This window comes from Coturnix japonica, chromosome 1 (genome assembly GCF_054131305.1).
Source record: "Coturnix japonica strain WE chromosome 1, WE-NBRP24, whole genome shotgun sequence".
Lineage (NCBI taxonomy): Eukaryota > Metazoa > Chordata > Aves > Galliformes > Phasianidae > Coturnix > Coturnix japonica.
This window is the reverse complement of record NC_140663.1, coordinates 114,472,895-114,497,969: the sequence shown is the minus strand read 5'-3', so window position 1 is coordinate 114,497,969 and position 25,075 is coordinate 114,472,895. Positions and strand designations below refer to the sequence as shown.

General features: G+C 44.3%; 1 protein-coding gene across 5 annotated transcripts in view; it reads left to right on the top strand.

Moving 5' to 3' along the window:
* Positions 1–1,213: 1,213 nt before the first annotated feature.
* WWC3 (WWC family member 3) overlaps positions 1,214–25,075 on the top strand; it is a 90,445-nt gene continuing 66,583 nt past the window's right edge. The window contains exon 1 of one of the 5 annotated variants that reach the window (XM_085532039.1): positions 1,214–2,398. In XM_085532039.1, coding sequence (XP_085388165.1) covers positions 2,187–2,398 — 212 coding nt within the window. In that variant the 5' untranslated portion in view covers positions 1,214–2,186. Of the gene's footprint in view, positions 2,399–18,967; positions 19,051–25,075 lie in introns of those variants that run through there. The other 4 variants (XM_085532032.1, XM_015886914.3, XM_015886921.3 and 1 more) reach the window with 4 other exon arrangements.

Here is a 25,075-nt window from a genome sequence, read left to right as displayed (position 1 = left end):
CATCATGTCTAACCATAGCCTAACCATAGCACCCTAACTCTAACAACCCTCTGCTAAATCATATCCCTGAGCACCACATCCAAACAGCTCTTAAACACATCCAGGGATGGAGATTCAACCACCTCCCTGGGAAGCCTATTCCAGTGCCTACCCTTTCTGTAAGGAAGTGTTTCCTAATATATATATAGCAGTCTTCACCCTCCTAAGCCTACTGTCAGATTTACACACTGCATATTACACAGGTCATCTTTGTTTGGCAGAAGTTGTTCCTGCAACAAGAGTTGTCTTGAGCTTTCCTTGCTCTAACCATAGATAAGACAATAATTTAGTTAAAGTGCTATGAGCTGAATGAAATGTTCCGCATTCAGTCCTGTCATTTGCACGTTGCTGTGTTAGCCCCACGCCCTCAACTCAGAATCCTTTTGCTGCCTCCCTGGTCAGTTCTGCATTGTTTCGGCAAGTTCCTCACTGAACATGACCCTCTCTTCGGACTATGAGGAGGGGTGAGGAAGAACCAGCCTATGCTGCAGGTTGATGTTGCGTGCATCTCAGCAGGGTTAATTAGTCTTGGTGGATTATTATAACAACCTGACTCTACTGCTTCCAGGTACCACGAACTAGTACGGTGTCCTGACACACTGCTGTGCTGTGCAGACATGGTGCTGAGTCAACTGCTGCCAGACATTAGAAAGCAACAAAAGGGAGAGCTGAGCTGTGGTGCACAGAGGACAGGGTTCTTTACTTAAAACAAGAAAACCCAGAGTCCAAAGAAGGATGGGATGTCATCCAGAGGGACCTGGACAGGCTAGAAAAGAGGACCCACAAGAACCTAGTGAGGTTCAACAGGGTCAAGTGCAAGGAACTGAACTTGGGTTGAGGCAATCCCAGACGTGTACAGACTGGGAGAAGAGCTCCTTGAGAGCATGCCCACAACACAGACAGCCCAAAGCTCCTGGAGAGTGCCCTGCTCCTGCTGCACTCTGACCACAGGGCAGCCTCACACTGAAGGCTGAACAGAAGCTCTGCTGAGATGAACTCATCCCGTATATAAGCTCTTCTGTTAGGGAGGTCAACTCTTCTGCACAGGAAGAGCCTTATTTTTGCTAAATGTTACTCCTTTACCTCATTTTTTAAGGTTGAGCACCCTGCGAAGGCACAGGGTACCGTGCTTCTGGGGACCTTTCTTTCTGTAGGGTCACCGGAGCCATATAGAAGCACACACCGGTCATTATGGCCCACAGCAGGTTCAATTCAGGTCTGACACTGATTTCGTATGCGCTGTGGGATAATGGACAAGGTTAGGATGTCAGGCAGGGCAGAGGTGACCATCGCTGCCCTCACGTCTCCTTCAAAACGATGGCAGCGAGCAGGCGGGGTGCGGAGCATCGCACACGTCCCAGGCAGACAGGACGGCTCCCCTCCTCCTCCGAGCGCCGGGACAGCACAGGCACGGGAAGGGAAGGGGACGGGACGAGCGCCGCTGGGCCGCAGCGCCGCCGGCTCCGCGCTCCGCCGCCGCCCGCTCGGCCCGAGCCCAGGCCGGAGCTGCCGCCTCGTCCCGCCGCCGACGTGCCTGGGTTCGGGCCCGGCTTCCGCGGCGCGGGGCGCGGCCCGACCTCGCCGTCTCCCGCGGGCCGGAGAGGAAGGGGCGGCGGGTCCGAGCCGGCAGAAGGGGCCGTTGCAGGAGGGAAGCGCCGCTCCCCGCCCGGGCTCGGCCCGGCCCTCGGCAGCGTGGGAACGGCCGGGCGGGGCGAGGCGAGGGCCGGGCCCTGGCGGAGGGCGGGCGGGAAGATGGCCGGGGCCGGCGCCGGGCGGGAGCGGGGGGAGGCGGCGGGGCGCTGAGCGGCGGGGCGGGGGGGCTCGGGCCGGAGGGCCGCGCTCGAGGGCCGGGAGCCGCGGCGGCGCGGGGCAGGGCCCGGGCGGGGTCAGGAGCCGCGGCGGGGCCGAGCCCGGAGCGGAGCGGGGCCGGAGCGGGGGAGGATGAGCCCGGCGCGGCGCGGCCGGAGCCGCCCGAGTCCCGCTCCCCGCGGGGCCGCCTGTTAGTGCTGGAGGAGGAGGAGGAGGAGGAAGAGGAGGAGGCGGCGGACGGCCGCGGCCCGGGCGGGACGGGAGCTGCCCCGGCGGCGGGCGGGGAGCGGGTTTCGGCCGGAGCTGGGCGGCGGCGGCGGCCCGGCGTCGGAGCGGCCATGCCGTGGCTGAGCGGCGGGCGGCGGCGGCAGCGGCAGCAGCAAGGGGCGGCGGGGCAGGGCGGCGGGACGGCGGCGGGCGGGCAGCGCGGCCGGGAGAGTTCGGAGCTGCCGCTGCCCGCCGGCTGGGAGGAAGCGAGGGACTTCGACGGGCGCGTCTTCTACATCGACCACAACACCCGGCAGACCTCGTGGATCGACCCCCGCGACAGGTAGGACGGCGGGGAAGCGCGGCGAGCGGACGGGCCCGCGGTGGGGGCGAGCTCCGGGGGAACGAGGGCCCGGCCCCACCGCCGCGCTCCGGCCGCGGGGAGCCGCCCGGCGCCGGCCACAGCCCGCTGCGGTCCGCGGGGCCGGGTGCGCGGGGGCCCGTCGGCTGCCCGTGTCCGGCAGCGGGCGGCAGCCATCCCGCTCCCCGTGCCGCGCCCCGCCGGGCCCGGACTCCCGCTCCGCTGCCGGCTGCGGCCCTCGGCCCCCAGGGCGCCTCATGCCCGGTGGCGGGGCGGGGTGCGCGGCCTCCGGCTCCGAGTACAACTACGGAGGCAGAACGAGGGCTGCGGTGGGCGTGCGGCCCCAGCCCGGCCGATGGAGGGGAGAGGTGCGGGCTGGGACGGAGCGCCGTGTTTTTTGTTTTCCGGTGTCTGGAATTGTAACTGGAATTGCGGCATTGTAAGCGGGTGGCTCGCCCGTATTGATTTATTAGCTGGCTCGAACTAATTGGAGGCAGCTTGAGGCGCAGTGCGGTAATTTGGTAGATTACCCTCTCGTAAAAGATAACGCTGCGTAGAGGTAAGCGAAGCGGTACATTCCTGCGCTCAGTTTGACAAATACACGGCCTGCTACAAATTGCTGGCTGCTGCCTTCCAGGACGCTGCTCCGCCGTCTCCCAGACCTGGGGCTCGCGATAGGGTCGGCTCGGCCTCTTCATTTCGGTCCATATTTGCTGGGTTTTGATCGAGTCGTGCTCAGCCGGTAAAGAATGTGCTACGGCTTAAAACCTGTGCGAGTGTGAAAACGTCTGCAGCGGGGCCGCATGATAAATACAGCCTCACTTGAAAGCCTTCGCCTAAAAATTTCCACGTCGAGTTACCGAACACAAGTGTCAGTATTCAAGGTGTCTGCGAAATAAGAAACATATGTCTCCGTGTATGCTTTTCTATATTAAACAATGTTTTTATAGTAAGTGAAAGTTGGACAAGGACAGTTTGAACCTCGGCCAGAGCTACCTTGCCAGAGCTATGCCTGGAATGTTAAGCAGGCCACAGAAACATTTAAGCGCAGCCTGGTTAAAGGCTGCAGCAATTTCAGCAATTCTCGCTCTCGCACAATGATACATAGCAGTTCAGATAGCCTAAATATTTACCGATGGGATCAGGATCTTTTGTCTCTTTGTTTAGACATACTTATGCATGTTTTGCTCATGTATGACATACTTGCCGGTTGGCTTCCGATAGAGCAGTTTTTACCTACCTGTACTTTCTAGCGTTCAATTACTTGCAATGCTCTGTTTTGAGGGGAACTTAATAACATAACAAACTGTCTGTGGCTTCTCTGCATGCCGTCCCTGCCATTGCGTTTCAGAGGATGAGCAGTTTCATCCCCTGCAATCTCTTACAAATGGATAACAAGTAAAAAGATTTAGCAACTCGCTGCAGCGTTTGAAGGCAGTTGGAATGCAGCACCATTCAACTCAAATGGCACTGCTAAACTTATGACTTTATCTTGAAAAAAACAATTGAAACTCCATACAGTGCTTGAAAATGTCTCTAAATACTTTGCAGCAGTGTTTGGTGAATAGTTACTTGCCACATTGGGCAAGATTGGGCTGCAGAGCAGCGACTGAGACATCTGAGCTGGGACAGGTAGAAAAGACATGGTGTTTTGACAAAGGAACATCAACAGTAACTCCAGAATTCAAGTAGCAGGAGCTGGTTTTAGCCTTGGGAAGTTGATCTCCTATTGTGAATAGGCAGCTATTGTTACTGTAGGGAGGCTTCTCTTCTGCATAGGGGAAGGTGACCACAGCCTTCTGGCTTTCATTGCAGCTGTTTCTGGGGGCAGCAGCAAGTAGGGATGGATCAGGTTAGTTGTGTTCTGTCAGAGTTTGTGAAGGAAAGGTAAAAGCATCAGGGAAATGGCATTAAAGTTGTTTGTTTGTTTGTTTCTGCAAAAAGAACTTGAAAAAGTGCGGGATAGGATAACATGCTTGTATTGTATCTCAGCATTCTCTGTTTGGTAGCTGGGTGCCTCGTTTCTGCATTCATGGAACACTTTCTATCCAGGAGGAACTGGGCAGAACTATGGGACCTCAGGCCATGGTATGCGCATGATCAGGGCTCTGCGAATCAGCACCTCCGAGCTTTCCTATGGGCAGTATGTAAGCATCCCCACAGGCTCTGCTTTCCCTCTAGCAAACTTAGTATTTGTTTTTCTTTCCAGCATTCCCTTTGAGATTTCTCAGCCTTTTGTGTAGTTAGATTAGTGCACTTAATATGAAACAGTTATTTGATTTAAAGAGAAACAAAAAAAAGCCCCATTCAAGCCAAGAGGAGAAAGGAAGTACTAATTGGAGATGTTAATGAAGGAGAATTGTGTTGTGTGAAGAATTTGGGAGTAGAAAGGGTAAAAGAACACAGGGGTGGGTGCTGGGTGATTTTTGTAGGGCAAGAAAAAGTGGAAGAAATGCATAAAGAAAAGGGAGAATGGTAGGAGAGTGATGAGCGGATTTGAAAAGCCGCTTATCTTCGGTATCAGATCAGTGGTTACTTTGATGGAGATTGTTGTGTTGATCTGTACAGATTGCTGGGTGCTTGTATGGCAGATCTGTAGATCTTAACCTGGAACTGTTCAGCGCGTGCTTTCCTCTTGTTGTAATAGTCTTTAATCTTAATAGATTGCAAGCTCTTCAAGGCAGCAAATGACCTTTTTATCTCTTGTTTGCACAGCACTTGGTATATTGAGATGTAGGTCAATAACTGAGGGTTGTAAATGTTCTTATAAAAGACCGACTGCGTTTAAGGTTGATATTGATGATCCCCGTGGCACCACGTCTTAACTACAGTTGCTGTCACAAGGCTGTGCTTTCAGGGGAATAGAGCTTAGCCAACACTGCTGGGAGTTCGGCAAAGGTGATCCACACTGAGAGGTAGTGTTGTTTTTTCAGAGCAGCACTGGGGAAGGTAAATTGTTTCTTTCAGCTTTTTAATGTGACTTGTCATGTTTGTTAATTTATTTGAAGATTTACATACTTTGGAATGAGGGCTTTAAACTTGTAAGGTAAAACAGCGCCTTTGCATGGAGAAATGATCCATTTAGGCCAGTCTGGGAGGCTTTGAAAAATGTATATGGGTTGGGTAGGGGCTTGGATTTTTAGCAGCTATGCTTTGCAGAAGGTTCCTGCAAGTTGAACTGCTGATGTCTTAATTGAAACCAGGGAGCTTTTCTGTCCTTTATTCTCAGCAGTGATATAATTCTGAGACTTCAGATCTGCTTGGTTTGAACCCAGGGGGAGGAATCTTGTAGAGGACGTGAATTGGAGCAAGGAGAATGTGAACAAGCAGTATTGGCCTTGGAATTTGACAGATGGAAGGATGTCTTGGTAGTAGGCTGAGGAGAGCAAAGCAATCTAGGGGGTAGGGAGAAGGCACCTGAAGCCTGGGAAGCAAAAAGTAGGGGAACTGGCCTGAAAACCAGTAGGACAGGGAAAAACAGGTAAGAGGAAACCGGTCTGGTGAGGGTTCAGGGTATGAGGGTGTCAGCTCTTTTCTTGGCTGTGCTGGGAACCCTGAGGGAAAAGGAGCACTGTAGTCTCAAGAGTCAGAAAACATGAGTGGAAAGAAGCGTACAGAGTCTTGGTGGAGAGGAGAATTGGGAAGGGGATGGGAAATGAACAAAGTGTGAAGTGTGAGATGTGCTGGGTAAGGAGTCTGACAAAAAAAATCCGAGTTATGGAAAGTGGGAATAGCAGGAAAGGCTCATGGGCTTGAAAGGAATCAGCTTGAGGAAGTCAGTAGGCAGGTACGTGTTAGCAGGGGTGAACTGCAGAAGGGTGTGAGGAAGTAGAGTAATGGACAGAAAAGTGCAGAAGTGCTGACTGTGTCTCCAAAACTATTCCAGGGTTCCCCATTCTCATGTATTTGCTGTATTACCCAGTTTGCATCTTCTTTAGGTGAAGCAGGGCAGAAGCTGCTGCTGCTAACTACTCACGTAATCTGGCAATTAATGTTAACAGCAAGTGGCAAAACGAGGTGTGATACCCTGTGATGTGGTTTCTCTTTCCCCAGCTTGGTTTTATGAAGGAACAGGAGATTGCAAATGAGAAGCTTGAATCAAAGGATATTTATGCCAGATATTCAAAGCTGGAAAATTCCAGATTGAAGTTGCTTAGCTATTATTGCTTTTGTATTAAGTGAGCGTTTTCAGTGATAAACATCTGCATACATTTGCTTGCCTTGCTTGACACGTGGAGAGGAGCAACTCTGAAGACAGATCAGGGCTGGCAAATGAAGTAGGTTGGGATGGATACTCAGACTTTTGCCACGACTGAAAGAAGTACCTCTCTAGTAAGGCAAAGGAAAGGAGCACCTTCTGGAGCATGTATGTGTGATACTGTCAGAAAGGCAGGGACCTCTTTAAAAAAGGCAAGGGATTGTCTGCTAGAATATTGGACTACATCTGTCCAGCTGGCAGTACTCAGCAGCCCGCTGACAATCAGAAGAGTCATTTAGATCAACATTTTTCATGGGCAGCATTTTTCTAGGGTGGGCTTCAATTCCTGCACCATGAGTTATAATCAGTGTCATTTAGCATTTTCATTCATAGAATCATAGAGTACCCTGAGATGAGAGGGTCCCATACAGAAAATCAAATCCAATTTTTGGATTCACACAAGACCACCCAGAAATCAGACCATAGAGATGAAGATACCAACATAGATAGTACCACTGCCATTTTGGAATCACAGAATTGTAGGGGTTGGAAGGGACCTCTAGAGATCATCGAGTCCAACCCTCCTGCCAAAGCAGGTTCCCTACACCACGTCACACAGGTAGGCGTCCAGGCAGGTCTTGAATATCTCCAGAGGAGACTCCACCACCTCCCTGGGCAGCCTGTTCCAGTGCTTCGTCACCCTCACTGTAAAGAAGTTCTTGCACACATTCATGCGGAACTTACTTTGCTGTAGTTTCATCCCATTACCCCTAGTCCTGTCCCCACGCACTACTGAAAAGAGACCAGCCTCACCACTATGGCCCCCACACCTCAGATATTTATAAACCTGGATCAAGTCCCCTCTCAGCCTTCTTTTTTCAAGGCTAAACAGACCCAGTTTCCTAAGTCTCTCCTCATAGGGGAGATGCTCCAGGCCCTTCACCATCTTAGTGGCCCTCCGCTGGACTCTTTCCAAGAGATCCCTGTCTTTTTTGTACGAAGGTACGCTTCACGTTCTTATGTGCTTTGAGAGTTCTCTTGGCCACTTCCTTTTTGTTGTATTTTAGTTGTCACCTGCGTTAGCTCATATTTTTGTTTTGAACTGATGCTGTTTGTAGAATGGGAAGAAAACAGAGTGTTGACCAGACAGGTTTAAGTCACATGCTTACTTTGTCTGATGCGGAATGTTCCATGTCAAAAAGTAATTGGTAGGGTGCAGAAAAGTACTTTTTGAAGTGATGCTTGAAAATAATTAAAGGGAAGCAGGTTACAATTGGGTAAATTTACTCTCTGGGCTGTCAGTGCCAAGTGTATGAGAGACGAAGATGGTTGTCCAAAAACAAAACAAATAGAATGGAATGAGTGCAGATGTGGAGGATCACAAAATCACAGAATTGTAGGGGTTGGAAGGGACCTCTAGGGATCATCGAGTCCAACCCCCAAGGGGTTGGATGTGCTGTCACATGAGAGATGAAGAGGTGTTTAAGAAGTGGCTTGAGTACCCATCGTAGAAAGAGATGATACCTGAGACTGCAGAGTTCTTTTGTTTAGTAGATGTCCAATAATATCTGACAGTTAGAAGTTGGAAACAGAAATACAATATGTTTTTAATAATGAGGGATGTTAAATGTTGGAATAGTTTTTCTGCTCTTAGCTCTTTAGATGAAACTATCTGATTCAATGGTTTTCTGTCTAAGTCAGCTATTGGTTGAAGCCCCTCTGTCTGTGAGTGTCTATCTTTACTGCCTCCACTGCATGGTACATCCTCTAACCTACATATAATATATCTAATATTACCTAATATAGCTAAATATATCTCATATGGACTGGGAGAGCAGCCGTCCTTTCATTAGAAAGTGAAGAGTTTATCTGCCAGCTTGTTCTTCTGAACACAGCAAGAAATCCAGTCACTTGAGACACCTGGGACTCCACAGTCGCATTGTTCAGTTACTCTAAGCTTGCAGTAAATGCAGTGGACTTGATAGAATTTATATTAAAAACAGCGCATACAAAGTACTACTTGAGCTCCAGATGTTTTGAATTTTCTGTGCAAATGTCAAGCCTGGATGCATCCATGCTGAGGATGGGAAAGCTGTGCAGCTGCTCTCTGGCATCTGGCTGGGAACACGGGTTGCAGCACAGCGCAGTAAGAAGGGGCTGCACTGCCTGGATCAGTCTATGTACTTGTTGAAGATAGTTCAGTAATATATTTAAAGGCATGTCGTAGCTGGCATTTGCTTGGAAAGTGTCTTGTATAGATGCCACCATACACCTATTTGTTTGTCTTTTCAGAAGGGAGATGCATTTGTGTATCCGTTTTGTCATTCTGGCTGGTATAGGCAGGTATTTAACATTTAACAGGGACTTGCATGAAGTTGTTTGTGATTAAAAGTAAGCATAAGTGCAAGTGTCTCAGAATTAACGTCAGTGCCAGGTGTGTATTTAAACTTGCTTTTGACGGTTAGCAAGTAATTGTTAATGACCTGGTTCGTTATAAAGCATTTAACATTATTATTGAGTTGGGTGTTTTCAAGAGTAGTTTTTAATTTCTTGTGAAATTTCTGTTGCTATGGAAAATCAATGTCTGTATGAAGTGAGTCTTCGTATTTTCTGGTAAACTGTTGAGGGTGTCGGAGCACTGGAACAGGCTGCCCAGGGAGGTGGTGGAGTCTCCTTCTCTGGAGATATTCAAGACCCGCCTGGACGCCTACCTGTGTGACGTGGTGTAGGGAGCCTGCTTTGGCAGGGGGGTTGGACTCGATAATCTCTAGAGGTCCCTTCCAACCCCTACAATTCTGTGATTCTGTGTTCTTGTAATACAGCATTGTCAAAAATGAGCACTATGCTTCCAGTCATCAATGATTATGAGAGCTTTTGTATTGCTTCAGTGTCTTGGAAAGTAGAGGTGGAAGGCATCCATTCTTTCGTCCGAAAAATGAAAGGTTTTCAGTCTGTCTCAATAGTAGTTAATTATGACTTAGCGTTTTGTTTTTCTGGCTAAACTACATATAGTTTGAAAATCTGGGTAGCATAAATCTGCAAGACTAATTCACGTCTTCTAAAGCAGCCAGGCAGCTATTCAGCTGAGATTACCTCATTAACAAAGAGCATTGTTAAGCTTTCTAAGGCTTTGTTAAAGGTGAAGGTATTTATTTATTTTACTGTGGGTATGTAGTTTTTGCTGGCTTTTAAATGGATGTATTTTCAGCAATTAGACAGTGAATGCAAACACCTGCCTTATTGTGTTTGTGTGCTGGCTAGAAAGGGCTAAATTAGGGCTTGTGACTTCAGTGTGCTGCAGCAATACAATGGCACGTGTTGTAGGGGCTTATTCTTGAAGGGGTCTGTGGCTGCCTTACTTTTAAGCTGGATCTGATAAACCTTCATCTGTCACAAGTTGTTAGCGCTCAAAACTACCAGAAAAGTCCTTTATTGTTTCTTCTATGCGTAAACCAATTATATCTGAGTTAATATAAGCATTAAACACCACCGAGCGCTGTCAAAGGCAAATCAGATATTTGCATTAATGGCTTCTAAAGGGAAGATCTGTGATCCACACGTTTGCAAAAGCAAGATTGGAAATGTGGTGAGGCAGGGCCTGAGGTTCTATTATATTGAGAGGAAAAAATGTCAAATAGACTTGATTTCTAATAATCAGTTTAGTTTGAGATAAGGTTTTTCGTTTGTTGTTTTTTTTTTTTTTAGTGAACATAAATGTAGTGACAGCACTACGCAAACATAAGAACAAATGACTTGTAGGTTATAAAATTAGGGAGGTATGTATAACATAGAAAGTCCACTAAACAAGTACCGTAGAAGTGTCTGTTAAATGTCGTGTTGGTTTATAATTTCATGTTGTTTACTGGAAGGTAGAACTTTGTGAAGTTGCAAGTGAGGCTGAACAGAAGTATTTTGCTGGTATTTTGGTGAAACAAAGTAAAACTAATACTTTTTCTGCCCAGAGTTAAAAATAGAACTTCCTGAATGCCTTATCTGCTACAGATGTGACTGCTCACATTCACCAGCAAAGCTGGGCAGTATCACAGCTTCATGTAATCTTCAGCTTGTTTCTGGCTGCAAGAAGCTGACTGAAGATGAGAACATCCTTCCTGTAGGTATTTTTTGTACCTCCTGTTGCAGAGCAAGGTGCGTGCTCAGCAAGGTTTGGCAATCCAGCATTGCAAAGTGGGTGGTTACCTGCTTTACCTGCTGTCAAAAGCATCATGTCTTCCCCTCCAGCCCTGTGGTCTTGTACCTCTCGCACTGGTATCCAACCTTGTGGAAAGCACAACCAGCAAAAATAAACTGTTGAGCTTTGCATTTTCCTGGTTTTGGGGAGGGTGAGTTTTGGCTGGTTTAGCTCCTGGAGCTGACTTGCCTTCAGGGCAGATGGATATTTAAGTAGCTTATGGCAATTAAGTTTAATTCAGTAAGGAACTGACTTAGGCAAAAGTGATGAGTCAGTTTTAAACCCTCTTCTGTAAATCATTTTTGTGAATAACAGTCCTGACTATGGATTTCTAAAATATTCCCATGGTAAAACAACACATCTCTAAGCAAGCTCCAAGGTATATTTCTAAGTAAGAATTTCAAACATAAGACAGATGTATAAAAACCAATATAACAGACGTAAATGGGTTTTAGAGTAACTTCTTCCATTGGGTAGCAGTGTTGAAATGGCTATTTAGAAGTATACAGAGGATATGTGTCCAATAGAACTGATTTGGGTTTTCAGTAGCAGCTTGGAAGTGCTCAGGAAGGGTTGGTGAAGTTGGTGGTGAGTGCTGCTGCTGGCAGAGGATGAAGGATGTGTATAGGATCAGATAGGAATCCAGGGAGGGTGATGGCTGTGCTGTGCCTTTGGAAGTGCGTGAGCGAGTTGGATCTGAGGTCAGCTGGGTAGTGGCAGGATGTGGAGAGCCTCCAAGGAGGGTCTCAGCTTGGTGTGGAGACAGAGGGTGCTTGGGGCGGCAGGTAGAGAGAAAAGGCATGGTAAGGAGACAGCAAAACGACATGGCTGTTGGAAGGGTTTGGAAGGTGCCTTCATCATCAATGTTTTGGGCTACTGCTGATCAAAAGGCAGTCAGACTGAGCTATTTTTAAGGGGCCTAAATGGACTGTAGTTAAATTTCCAGGCTGAAGAGGAGGCTGTAGTGCTGGAAATATACAATGTGCAAGGCATTTAGCACCACTTATGGACAAGGGCAAGAACTCTGATGTCACAGTTTTACCTGGCTACCAGTCCTGAGCCTATTTGGTGGAGATGGAGCCCTGGTTCCAAACTGTTCATCAAGGGGAGTAGGGATGTTGGTTTTGTTCTGCCGTGCTCTGAGGGTCTGAATAGTTCCTTGATTCTATCCTTGTTGGAAAATTAATTTGAACTTGGTAGACTTCATGTTAATACCAAGGAGAGCAGCTGCTAAAAGTTGATGGATCTGTTGCTTTTCATGGCACGTTCAATCATATCAGCCAGCAATTTAATACAGCTCGTACCTAATGATCCTTGCTTGAGGTGTATTTGCATTTTCCAGTAATCTGGAGTATTTCTCAGTTTGTCTTTTTCTAACTGTCTTTTCTTGGGTGTTTTGCTAGAGTAGGAAGGTCTTGCGTGTCCAGCAATGAGTCTGCTGTCTTCCCTGGCAGTGGACTGAGGAGATTCTGCACCGTTAGCTCCCTGGTGAATGGAGCTGATCCCTGTCAGGGGCTGAGTTAGTGACTGAAATTACTGCTCTTTGTTGGTTTTTCTTTTCCATTTTTGTTTTTGAAGACTTTTCTTCTTCAGGATATTTAATTGGCACTGGGACAAAAATTAAAGTACAACAATATCAATACCCTTGAACTGGCAGTAGAGATTCAAAAGCTATCTTTCATAGCTTTCTGAAAGATCTATTTTCAGGATGAAATATATATGGAGAATGTTGTTGAAACTATTCTGATTTATATTGTACTTAAGCTTATTCACACGTTCAGGATTAGGATTGTTTATGGCGAAATGCAGGGTTTGATATCGAAGCTGGAAACATAATATTTCAGAGTTGATTTATTTGATATTGGATTGGAGTTTAAACAGCCAAAAAATGAGACTTTTACTTTTTTTTTTTTTAAAAAAAACACCTTAATACGCAATGCATTCTTAGAAAGAGTGGCTGACCCGTGCTTGGGAAAACAGCTGAAATACTGCATGACTGTCTAACTCTGTAGCATAAACAAATTGTGACGCACTTCTCAAAGGAGGATACAGTCCAAAGTTGGACTCGAGCACATTCTTAGAAGAGAACTTCAGAGTAAAAACTAAATTAACATTTCTATTTTCTTTTTGGTAATATAGGGATAGTTTGCAGATGGAAAAAGAATTTTGCATATGTTTGAAAGTTGTTGTTTTAACACTTGCGTGTCTTTTGTTTCCCCCCATCTTTTGATTAGAACTAAGTTTTGAAATATTAAATATGTGATACAGCATATAGATAAAAGTCTCTGAAACCCAAACTTCAAAATAAATTAAGCTCAAAACCCAAGAAAATGTGATTAAAGGAGCATCGCAACTGTTGGTCATAGGTCTGTTGGAGGAATATCTGTCTAACTAGTCCGTAAGAGTGACTGATGAGAAACACAAATTAGGCTGTTGGTTGTCCATTATGAACTAGAGAAATACAGGCTGACTTGTACTTGATGGGATAAAGTTGAAAATACATTTATAGTGCTTACCAGTAGGAAATTTGTCAAATTTCAGTTTAAAAACCTGCATGTTTGTACTGTGATGTACAGAGCGATGACATCCATATAAAAACTTTGCATTCATTTGAGTTCATAGACTCATAGTTGTCTTAGCTTTTCCACCAGCTTATAGTTTACACAGGGCAAAAACCTTGTGCTCTTGTGGTTATGGCTGTACTGAGATTTGTGATAAATAGGCACCATGTGCTCAAGATTCTGCATAGACATTTGATTTCTGTGTTTAATGTAGCTGCTCAGATGGACCGATCAAATTACAGAACTATTTGTTTATAAAAATGTTTACTAGTACCAGCTTGCAGAACAGATGGTTAAAATGTTCTCCTTGGAAATCACAGTCTAATTTTTCATATGTTTCAAGATTCCTTCTTGAACGCCGTCCTTCCCCAAATCTTTCCTCAAATACAGCTATGCGTGTGAACTTAAACTTTTTTTTTTTTTTTCATTTAATTAAAAAACAAGAAAACAGGTATTTTTGCATCTAAACTGATTAGCCATAAATTTATGTATTAATCAAAAGAAGCTCCACCATAAATAAGAGACTAAAACTATGAGATTTCTTAAGTCTTCTGCCTTGGTCAAGGGGAGCATGTGCAGAGATGAGGCACAGGAGGTCTATTATAGTTGGAAAGATTATTGTGGTGGAATGGAAAAAGAGACAGAGGAAGAATGCTCACAAGCATCTGAGGACATAGGCTCACAGTGGAAGACTCCACAGAGTAGAGATCTGCAGAAAGAGATCCTCCCTGCCATGGCAGTCAGCCCTTAAATGCGGTCTAGGAGAGGTGCAGCCAGGCTCCACCCCTTCCTGTCACACAGCTGAATTGCCTTCACCTGTGCTCCCATGACTGACCAATTCCTTTCCTCAGGTGCTCAATCAGTGGTTCAGGCCGTGACTCAACAGTTCCCTAATAAGGTCCCGGTGCTTGTCCTGCTTCTGTCCATCCTATTGTTTGCATCTAGCTGTTCTCCTTGCTTTGGTAGTGTTGCACACTGACTGGTTCAGCTAAATTTTTCCTCCACTTTCCATTACATCATGCAATGCACTGAATTTAACAAATATTTTCTTGGATCATAATGAATAGTTAGCTTCGGTTAAGGCCCTCTGAATTGATTTGCATTGTGGAGTACGATTGCTGTCATTGAAGTGTGCTGGTTACCAGCCTTCTCAGGATGGTGGTTTTGAAGGAGGGAAGTTAACCATTGAACTGCCTTGGTTTTTATTTGGTTTGGTTTTGTTTGTTTTGAATAGGGCAGGCTTTTCTTTGTTTTTCCCCTCCAAGGTGCTGTCTAATGATCAAAAAGTCTTCTAGTACACCACCATGTATCCAAACACAGGTATGTAGGAAGGAGTAGGTGAATGTTTCATGCAATGTCATTTAACCATCGGAAACATTGATTATGTTGTGTGTTTTTCTTAACGCCTTACATTTAGGAAGGTCAGAATTTTTAAGAAGTCCTGTTGTTAAAGCACAACTGCATCATATTGTCACTAAAACTTACTCTAATAAACTTTTGGAATTGCTTCTGTGTAATTCTGTACTGTGTATGAACATCTGGGGTTTTTGAAGTTATGAGCCTATGACTGATGGCCCACATTGTCTTTCAGATACTTGGCTTGTTCCTTCCTTGGAGATGATTGAAAAAGAAGATCACGTTTATTCTTGACCTTAATCACAACCATAGGTTTCTTTGCGTTTAGAAGCCACGGAGCATTTATGAAAGGCTTTTCTGTCTTCCTTAAGAATAAATTAGCCTGTATCTGAAGCTCTGGTTCCATTAGAAACACCCCAAAACTGCGGACAGTGTCCTGGCTGTGGAAACTCTTTCCCCACCCTCCAGTCCATGAATGGTGTTCTTCAGAATGCAGCTCTGTGGGGATCATATGCTCATTTTTCTGTCTTCGACTGTTTACATACATAGTCCAGAGCTTATTCCTCAATCGGGATGAGGATTTTCATACTAGCACCCATAGAGAGATATTTTTAGAATACATCTACTGTGAAGGAAAAAAAGGTCGAGGTGTTATAAAGGTTAATAGGCTCTTCCTGTAGGTTTATTTCTTCTTGTTAGCAGTTTACATTAAAAGTTATATAGTTACTTTTTGCTGTGATTTCTGTCTGAAGTTAGAAAAAAGAAGGGATATATTCCTCTTGATAGGTGAAGATGGTCGAATGTCTGCATTTCTATGAGAGTAAATCCCAAACGGTTGTCAGAGCGCTTCACTTAAAGAATTATGAAGCATTTTCAGACACCACACTTGGTATAAATTAGAACAGAAAAATGTCTTTTTTTGTTGGTATTTTTTTTGGGGGGGAAGGGGTGGGAGGGAAATCTACGCTATGACTAGAATGCTAATACTGGAGATGATTTTTCTCGAATCCACATTTTACCCGTTTTATATCCTGTCTATATGCTAGTAGGCATGCTTTTAAAATGCTGCCTTTTTTTTTTCTTTCTTTTTTTTTTTTCCTACAGTAAAAATAGCTTGCTGCTTATTGAAAAACAAGGCAGACCTGTGCCTCAAAATCCAAATGAAACTGCTGCTTAGCTGAGGCTCTAAAGAGGGCATTTATATGTTGTGGAATGAATGGCATGCCTGCTCTAGCTCCCGCGGGCCGGATATTTCCAAGGTATCAGACAGAGCTGTATGCACTGCTGTCTTCCCCCTTCGGGTAGCAAGGCTTCTCCCTCAGCAAAGGCTGAAAGGACCCCATGCTACATTGAGAGGAATGGGGTGGGCAAGGGGGACGGAGGAGGGCTGGAAAGTACTTAGTGAGGTAATCGTATGTGTTAAATTTCTTATTTTTATTTCTTTTCTTTCCCAACCAAAGTGCCCTGCGATAGTTTGCAGGCTCCTTGTACTTTGCAAGCTGGCGTTGTTTTTTTAATCATTGTTCTTTGAGCAGCGTAGCTAGGAATTTCCTGTTCACGTTTTACTACAATGGTTTGTTTAAAACGACGGACCGCAGTCTTTTTCCTGACTTAAAACTAGATTAGCCTTGAATGCTGGACAAGTCAGACAAATAAAGAGGACAGACGGTATTTGCTTATGTCATGGAGGGTGGCCTTTTAACCGGGCTCAGTTGTATCAAATACCACAAGTCACGTTTCTTAAATATTTATTAAGACAAATAAACACGGTTATTGTATGAACTGGCAAGTCTCCAAATTCCTATCTCTTTGATTCTCATGGGTGGGTCACTTTTAATCAGAAGAAATGTTTTTAATAAAGACTTAGATATTTACTGCATGGCCGAATCCAGGGTTAAGTCAGTTCTCCACTCTCTCCCTGTTGTTATATATTTACAAAATGCGACAAAACAGTCATCATCCAAGTTCAAGTTACAAAACATGGCAGCAAAACAGTCAGGAAGTGCTGAAAATGAGAATGAATGTGTAGTTTCTCAATACTTCTGGTGCCTGTTCTAAACAAGTAATCTTCCCATGTGCCATCGTATATTTGCTTTTAAATTAGGGGAGAAAAAAATCTCCCAAGCCCAACAGTGTTTGATTCAGAAGGGACTGCAGCATCCTTACACAGCTTCTGTTTATGTAGGACAAGTTCCTTGTATAACAGTGCTAATGTATGCAAACTGCACAGCTGTATGGATGGGGCAGTACAGGTAAAACTGCCATTGATTTTTATCTGGAAAGCGATCAGATCTCAGTGTTTAAAAACAAAGCATGACCCTCGCTTCAGATTTTTGCATTACAGAAGAGCTACCATAGCGTGAATTGTGTTGTGGCATAGCACAAGAATTCTGTGCAGTTCTGGAGGGATGGTGCACATACTGGTCTTAAAGGGGCTGCAGAGAGTCAGCCTCCAGAATGTGCACCTGATACGGCGCTCTTAGGTATTTTCTATGCAAGAATGTCTGTGCAAATGTGCATGTAAAATTCCAGTAAACACGCTAAATTAATTTTCAAGCTGGGAGATGTCAGATTTGTGAAGTTGTGGTGTCTGTAGCTGATATGACACACAGGCATGTCATTACAAGGGTGTTGCCAGTTAAAATACTCAGCTGTTATGGTATTTCCAGCTTAGCATCTAACTTTGTTCCACCCAGCAAACAGTCACATAAATAGGACTAGCTGTGGATTTTTAAAGGAAATATTTAATGTATTTTTAAAGAAAATAACTTTTGGAAGGGAAAATATTTGGGTAGTTTGCACGTGAATGTCTAGGGTAGGGCAGGGAGATGCCTTGCAGGATGCCAAACTTGCTGCGCTAAAGAAGCTTGCAGTAGATGTGGAAAATGTCACCATTTATATAAACTGGGTATTTCCGTGAGTCCCGGAATGAACAAAGCCTGGTTTCCTGTGGATTTGTGTCTTACAGCTGATTGACTTCAGTGTCTGGAAAGATGAAGGTTCTGCTGGATGCTCTTTGCCTTGCATTTGGGGTATATGTATCCACTTGCTCCCTACTGGTTCTTCTGATACCTGAGGAGGTGTGAGCATGAGCTTCTGGCTCTGCTGGGCTCCTTGTGTGCTCCAAGCTCCATAAGTATTTGAATTGCTAGGGGCTTTCAGCAGAATTAGAAGTTGATTAAAGGAGTAAAAGCCAGATAGACTTCAAACAGTACTGTTACAAACAAACAAACAAACAAAGCATATCCATATTTTGGTAGGAAAATGGACTCCAAGACCTTGACGTGTGTGTGTATGCATATGTATAAATAGATGTAGATATATACATATATATAATGTCTCTGCCTGCTAGCATTTGATAGCTAATTAATTGGAACAAAAACCAAGTCCTAAAACCAAATAATGCTTCTATCTTTTTCTTGATAAAAAGAGCAATAATTAAGATGAATACATTTTGAAGTTACAGTTTGCCACATCTTATGATAAAAGCTTGGCTGTCACCATTCTGTGGAGCGCTTGTTCACATGGTTGCGTTATTATCAGAGAAAGGACAAATGTAAGATTACTGGGCAGCATGATCTGTGCTATGCTGACAGACTTTTTGGTCCGAGTTCACCTCTGGTGTGAGCAAGCAAAGCAACCTGAAGGAGAAATCCAGAGTCCTACAGCAGATTTGCTGGTGAAATACGTGCTGGTAATGAACCTCCTGGAACTGACAGCAGCCTGTGTTTGTTCCTGTGGATCAAAGGTTTATGGTCTGAAATGCTCTTGAGTATAGAGGTTGACATCAGTTTTGCTGTCAGCAAAGACTTTTGTTTTTAGCCTTCCTTGAGCACGAATTTTTCTACCTGGAAAATCTGGAGTTCAGTGAGCTTGGGTGTGAATAAGCAGTGCCCTAGATCCTTCATATGAGTGCTCTTCGTGTAGCAATACGGGTGAGTAGTTTATTCCACTAGATGAAGTAAGTGAGATGAATAAGATGAGTAAGCAATTTCATTATGAGACGCTCTCAGTTGTGTCTAAATGCTATGTTGCAAATTCGGCTCGTGCTTTGAGCTGGTTGGGAGCCAGGTAGCTGCGGTTAATGCATCTCTGAACCTGAACTAACAAGCTCTGCTAAGGGAGGTTCTGTTAGATGAAGGGTGGTGCCACGCTAAGGTAGCTGGAGACTGCATGCATCCAAGTGGGGGCTCAGCTCTTTGGGTCTACCCTAAGGAACATTTAGACAAATTCTAGAAGAGTCTACCAGTAGCACACTGTGCATGAATTTACAGTACCTCTGCCAGAATATTACTTTCTTTAGAGATCAGCTACCTTCACTTTCTTTTGGGTAAGTTGGGGATGCTAGTCATGTCTTGTGTTTATGGACATTAAATGTATTTTAGCGTAGTATTTATCACTGTGGGTTCATTACAAATGCTTTCATAATTTTCTTATCTCTTGACTGGCAGTAGTACAGTGTTTTGTATATAATAAACTGCTATTAAGAGAACTTTGAAATAAAGCCTTCAGGAAGGTTTGTAATATTATCCGGTCGCAATAGAGACTTGGAAGGATAAATTGAATCTCTGAAGGGGATGATTAAGTTACTCTTTTAAAATACTTTATAGAAGTACAAAAAAGGGCCTTTAAAGTTTTCTCCCCTTGTCTTTCAAAACCTTGCTTTAGGCTCATCGCCCTCTCAGCTTTACTAGTAGTGGTGCCTTTCCTGATCTCTCACAGCTGCTGTGAAACACCAACCCCAAAGTGTTGTTTCAGTGTTTTAATTGTGCTTCCCTGCACCTAGAGAGAGTTCAGTGGTACTAACTGAGGTTTGGGAAGTAGTCCCAAAAAGGTCTGCCACAAGTTTTCTGAGTAATGTTACTTCTAAACTCCCCAAGAAATTCTTAGCGTGGGTACTACTGATGGTACTCCTTACCTCAGGGCTCTCAGTACCCTGATCAGGCTATAGATGTTCCTGTTTGTTTCAGTGGAATTAGACTCGATGACCTTTTATAGTCCCTTTCCAACACTAGGGATTCTATGATTCTATGTCATGGTGGTGGTCAGATTATAAATGAATAGTGTGATTGTGTGAATGCATTTAAAACAAGAGGTTCATAGAGCTTCACGTCTTCTTTTTGGCTTTGTTTGCAAACTCTTACAAATTACTTTCTAAAATCATTGGTACTTAAGACAGTCTCAGTTACAGCCTTTCAAAGACAAGACCTCAGCTTCTGAATTGTGTATTGCTTTGCTGATTACATCAGGAATGAGCAAGCTTAATTTAACAATAGAATTTTGTGTTCTTTCTCCTTTGTTTCCCCTCCTTTCTAACTTGCTACCAAACAGAGTTTTTCAAGGAGCATTAGGAATTGCTGGAGTTTTTTGATTTTATGAAATTTATGCTACAATTGCAAGGCACGATACAGTAAACAGAGATGTCTTGCATTGTATTTATATGCACTTTGTCCCATCTATCAGCTGTATTTTTTTAGCTGTGTAGCTTGAGTTACATGATTTTTGTTAAGTTGGTGGGGGTGGGTATTAGGTGTTCTCCGTGCAGCTCTGCTCTGTTGGCAGTTCAGCAGCTTAGCCTATGAAGAATTTGCCGGGGGAAAGCTGTGGCCATAAGGGTATCAGGCAACTTTTCCTACGTGCAGTAAGAAACCAGTATGGTTTTATATTGTCCCTCCAGTGTCTCCTCCATCATGAAGTACGGTCAATGAGTGCTGCTCCTGGTGGAACTCGTGGTGTGAGCTTGGAGTGGGGCTTGAAGAGTTGCCACCAGAGCTGGCTGTCCTGTGGTTTTGTGGCATCCAGCAGCTCAAGGGGCTCTGGCCACGTGGGTTTGGGAAAGAAAGTGCTTCTAATAAAGAGTGTTTTTTGCTGGTTTTGACATTAAGATATTTAAACTAATTTACAATTAAAGATTTCAGTAATTAAAGTATTAAAATGTTTTTAATGGTCACGTGTATGTTTGCGATCTATTGAATAATGGCAGTGGATGGTAGGTCTGAGAGTGTTTTTCTAATTCTCTTGTTTTGGAAATTGGACGTATTTTGATGTCTGCTTTTAAAGAAAGTAAGAAATAAGAGGTGAGTTAATGTTGTAGCTCTGAAAACAACTTTTTTTTTTTCTCTTCTCAATGTGAAAATTCTGATGGATATTTAAAGGTGCCAGAAGAATTTGACCATGCTTACTGTCATGCTATGTTAGGAGCTGCTGAATTTGTTTGTTGAAAATGTTTTAGACAAGCTACTACTGAAAACAGCATTTGTGTAATTTGTTTGCCTTTTAAAAGCAATTAGTCTATATGCAAGAGCTCTTAAAATATTTTTGTTTACTTTTGTACTGTTCTTGGATCACATAAAATGTTACATTGTGAAATCATTCTGGCTCAGCTGTCCCCAAATTGCGTCTTGTCCTTTCAAGAATTCTGGATTTGTATGATGGCAGCAACAAGGCCGTCCTGTCCATTGCTCTGTCAGCGCTCATTTTCTGGGAAGAAGTAAATGTGGAATAGTTCCCCTTTTCTGGGTTTTCTGGAATTTTGAGAAGTACATATTATTCAATCAGAAATGTGCTTGCGTCCATGGATGTCTGCACTTTGCACCGCTGTGGTGCCACCTTGGAAAGCAGCATGTTTTAGAGATGTCCTGTGTAGCTCGTATGGCGCCTTGCATTTTGTTCTCTAGGATGTATGTTTTTTTCCGTTAGTCTATACTGAGGAGTTTGGTCTTTGGCTGTGGCTGCTTTCAGTGTGTGTTTTTTTTTTCCCTCTAAGTAGGATGAAGATCAGTGTTTCACTTAAGTCTTGACTAATTCTTTTAACTGTGTACTAATCAGCGCTGCTCCTTGTTCAGGGAGCCTGGGAAAGTTAATCATCTGCAGAAAAACTTACTTTTGCAGGAATTGGAAAGGCTGATGCTCCGCATTAGTAATAAGACGCATTGCTCAATACATGGCCAAAGGGAAGGGGGAAGGTCTAGACCAGTCACATCTATAAAACTTAAACTTCATTGAAACAAAGCAGAATGGCAAGCTTTAAATGGGTATGAAGTGAGTGCTGTAGTGTTGGAAGGCTGTTTGAAAAAGATGCAGAAGATGAGATTCAGCGACATTGCTTTTCAGCCTGGTGATTAAAAATACCTTGTTAATTTTATAATTGTTTACTCTTCTGATGATGGCTGTAGGGGAAATAAATCTGGATGAATCTGCACTAGTGGTAGTTCCTTATGGTGAGGTGAAATAGATTAAATTCAATAGGAAAAAAAACCAAAAACCAAACAGCTTATTTAATCAGGGGCATCTTCATTGTACTCTAGCTAGAATTTGAGGGCAAAATTATCATGTTTTTAACATCTCTTTTAACATTGTTTGCTTTTTCCCCTCAGCTGCCTTCTTGCCTAACAGGTCATAGTAAAAGATTTTTAGAAAATGATACAACACGAAAAGTGTGGAGCAGAATAACTACATAAGAGTCATTACCACATTTTCCCTGGAATTTCCTGTCATGATTGCATGATCTCCTGCCTTCCCCATGCTCTGCTGTTTCCCTTTCAGTTCATGCAGGTTTCCTAAGAGCCTCTGAGTAGCTGGTGGTAAATTTCTGAAGTCGTGGTCCCTTAAACAGACTTTAGTCACAAAGTTTTCAACACACATTGGACGTCTGCTGTCTGGAATAGCAATCGTGGTTTAGTCTGCTTCATGCCCTCCTTTACTGGTTCTCCTGAAGCATAGCTTAACTCAGCTAAACTGAAATATGTGAATTTTCTCTTTCAAGCTACTTGGAGATTGAATCACTCCATCTTTCAGTAATGAGAAACGGGTGGAGTTGTTGGGAAAAGTCTGCCACCTGCCTCAGATTTTGCTGGTCAGCTCTGAAAATTCAGACAGTTCTGTGTACTGTCCTTACTTCAAAGCCCGAGAGTCTTTGATGGTTAGGTCTTTCCCACAAGTAATTTTGAAGAAAGTAGTTCGGTAGCACTTAAAGAAACTTGAAGTTCAGACGCTTCCTCTGCTAGTAACAACAAAGAGCTGTGAAATGCAGGGAACGTTTTCTTTGATAAGGCTTCATATCATCCCTGTGGGATTGATAATTTTCTTTATTTTGAAACAAAGAAAGTATCACGTCCCTTCTGGTGGCGCTGGGAAGAGTTCAGGTTTCTACTCTGACCTAAACCTCCACTGCTCTTACAAATCCATCTGTCCAACTTGTTTGCTGTGTACCAGACAGGCTCCTTGGGAGTATGGATATTTTTCTCCTTCCTCTGTTTCTGCAGAAGTTCATTGAATCTGCATCTCAGACATCAATGTATTTATTTTGTTTTTTTTCTTCTTTCCCCCAAATCTAGAAACCTGTCTAAGACACATATCCCAGTGCCCAAATGAACTCTTCCTAATTGAAATGCTTTTATGATGTGTGTATGTCAGTTCTTTTCATATTTATTACAGTCGTATAGTCAAACAGACATATCCTAAAGTACCAGAATTAAGGTCTGTCACTGTTGTGACATTGCTTTTATTTACTGTTGTGTTGTGTTGTGTTGACTTTTTTCCCCATAAGGAGTCTTGTAATGATACAAAAACTTGATTAATGGTTTGTTACCAATACTGGGAGGTGTTGATAGCCTCCCTTTTCCTTACATTGTCTCAAAGTGAATCATTGAATATTCCAAGTTGGAAAAGATGTGCAGGGATCATCACATCCAACTCCTGGCTGCATGCAGGACCACCCAAAATCAAGCCCTGTGTCTGAGAGCGCTGTCCAGACGCTCCTTGAACTCCAGCACTCAGGGCCATGCCCACAGCCCTGTGCATCCCGTTCCATGCCCACCGCCCTGTGGTGCAGCCCCTTTCCCTGACCCGCAGCTGCCCCTCCCCTGGCACAGCTCTGTGCCGTTCCCTCGGGCCCTGTCGCTGTCACACAGAGCAGAGCTCAGCGCTGCTCCTCCGCTTTCTGTGGGGAGCTGTGGCCGCCACCAGGCCTCCATCAGCTCCTCTGCTCTGTGCTGAACAAACACAGGGGCCTCATACAACTTACCCTCCAGACCGTTCACCATCATAGTGCTATGAGATGGTGACATTGTGTAGAAGAAGAGGTCTGGGAAGAGGGATGGGATTTCTCCAGTTTGGTGGTACCAAGCTGGTAACACAGCTTTAAGTTTGGAATTTATGGTGTAATTGTAGGTGGATGACCATGCTGAGCATGCACAGAAGAGAACCAAGGCATGTCTGCCTTGGTTGTTCAGAGTAGGGGGATGTAGAGGGCAGCATCTGACATTGACTAATCCTGTCCTTCCCTGTTCTCTACTCTGTTCACACTGTTTGCAGCCATTCTCCAGCTCTGCTGTTAGGCCCCTCCCTTTGCCTCTCCTATTTCTCTGTCCATATGTCCGTGCACCACTTCTGGCTTTCTCCTCTGACATCCTTCTCCCAACAAGCCTCATCCTTCTGTGTCATGGTGTACCTGCTTACTTCTGTTAGTCTGTGTTGTTCAGGTACTGAATGAATCACACTGAGAGTGGAGAAAGAATATGAAGAAAGTTTCTGCTCCAGGAATTCAGCAGTCCTGGGCACAGAGTGAGGAATAAGGGTGTGCTGGAAATGTTTCTTCTCTAGCAGCGCTGCGCAGCTGCTGGAACGTGCTCTGTGATATCCTGGCACGTGGGAGCTGGGAGGGGTCTGGAGAAGCCAACCCACGTTCTTTGGAGTTTAAATCCACAAAGAATGGGGCTTTTGTACTTAAGAAAATTACCCTGAGCATGTGCAGGAACACATTCTCACCCTTCCACTTTCCTCTGCCTTGGTCAAGTTTAAACTCTTCTCCACAGGGGGTAGTAGGAATCCTGAAAAAGTCAGGGCTCGGTGTTTGTGGTGGAAATTGTCTGTGATCATCTACAGGAATGCTGGTGTGGAGGTGAGAAGGGACAGCTTTTTTCCTATTTGATTCTTTCAAGTGGCTGAGTCTCTTCAACCGAAACTCCTCACCAGAGATGAGAATGAGACATGCCCTGTGGGAGAGAACTTCAGTGAGAACAATTTCAGTCTAGCAAAATAAAAAGCAATCAAAAAATTTCCTAATGAGGTAATGCTTTACAAAGCACACCAGGATGGTTGGCACTGCATTAAGGTGATGTAGATGATACAACTTTATACCAGACCAGTATTTGGATTCCTGCTATTTTTTCTAATGCAGTATTTCCAGATGAGCAGTTCAGATACTTATTCTGCAATGTACATCTTTTTCAATGTAAACTAACACCACTCTTAACCAGTATGGAAAATATGCTGTAGGTCAACCACAAGATGTTGGGCTAGATGCAAGAGTTACCAGCTAGAGATTTGTGGCCAGTGTTATGCAGAAGGTCAAT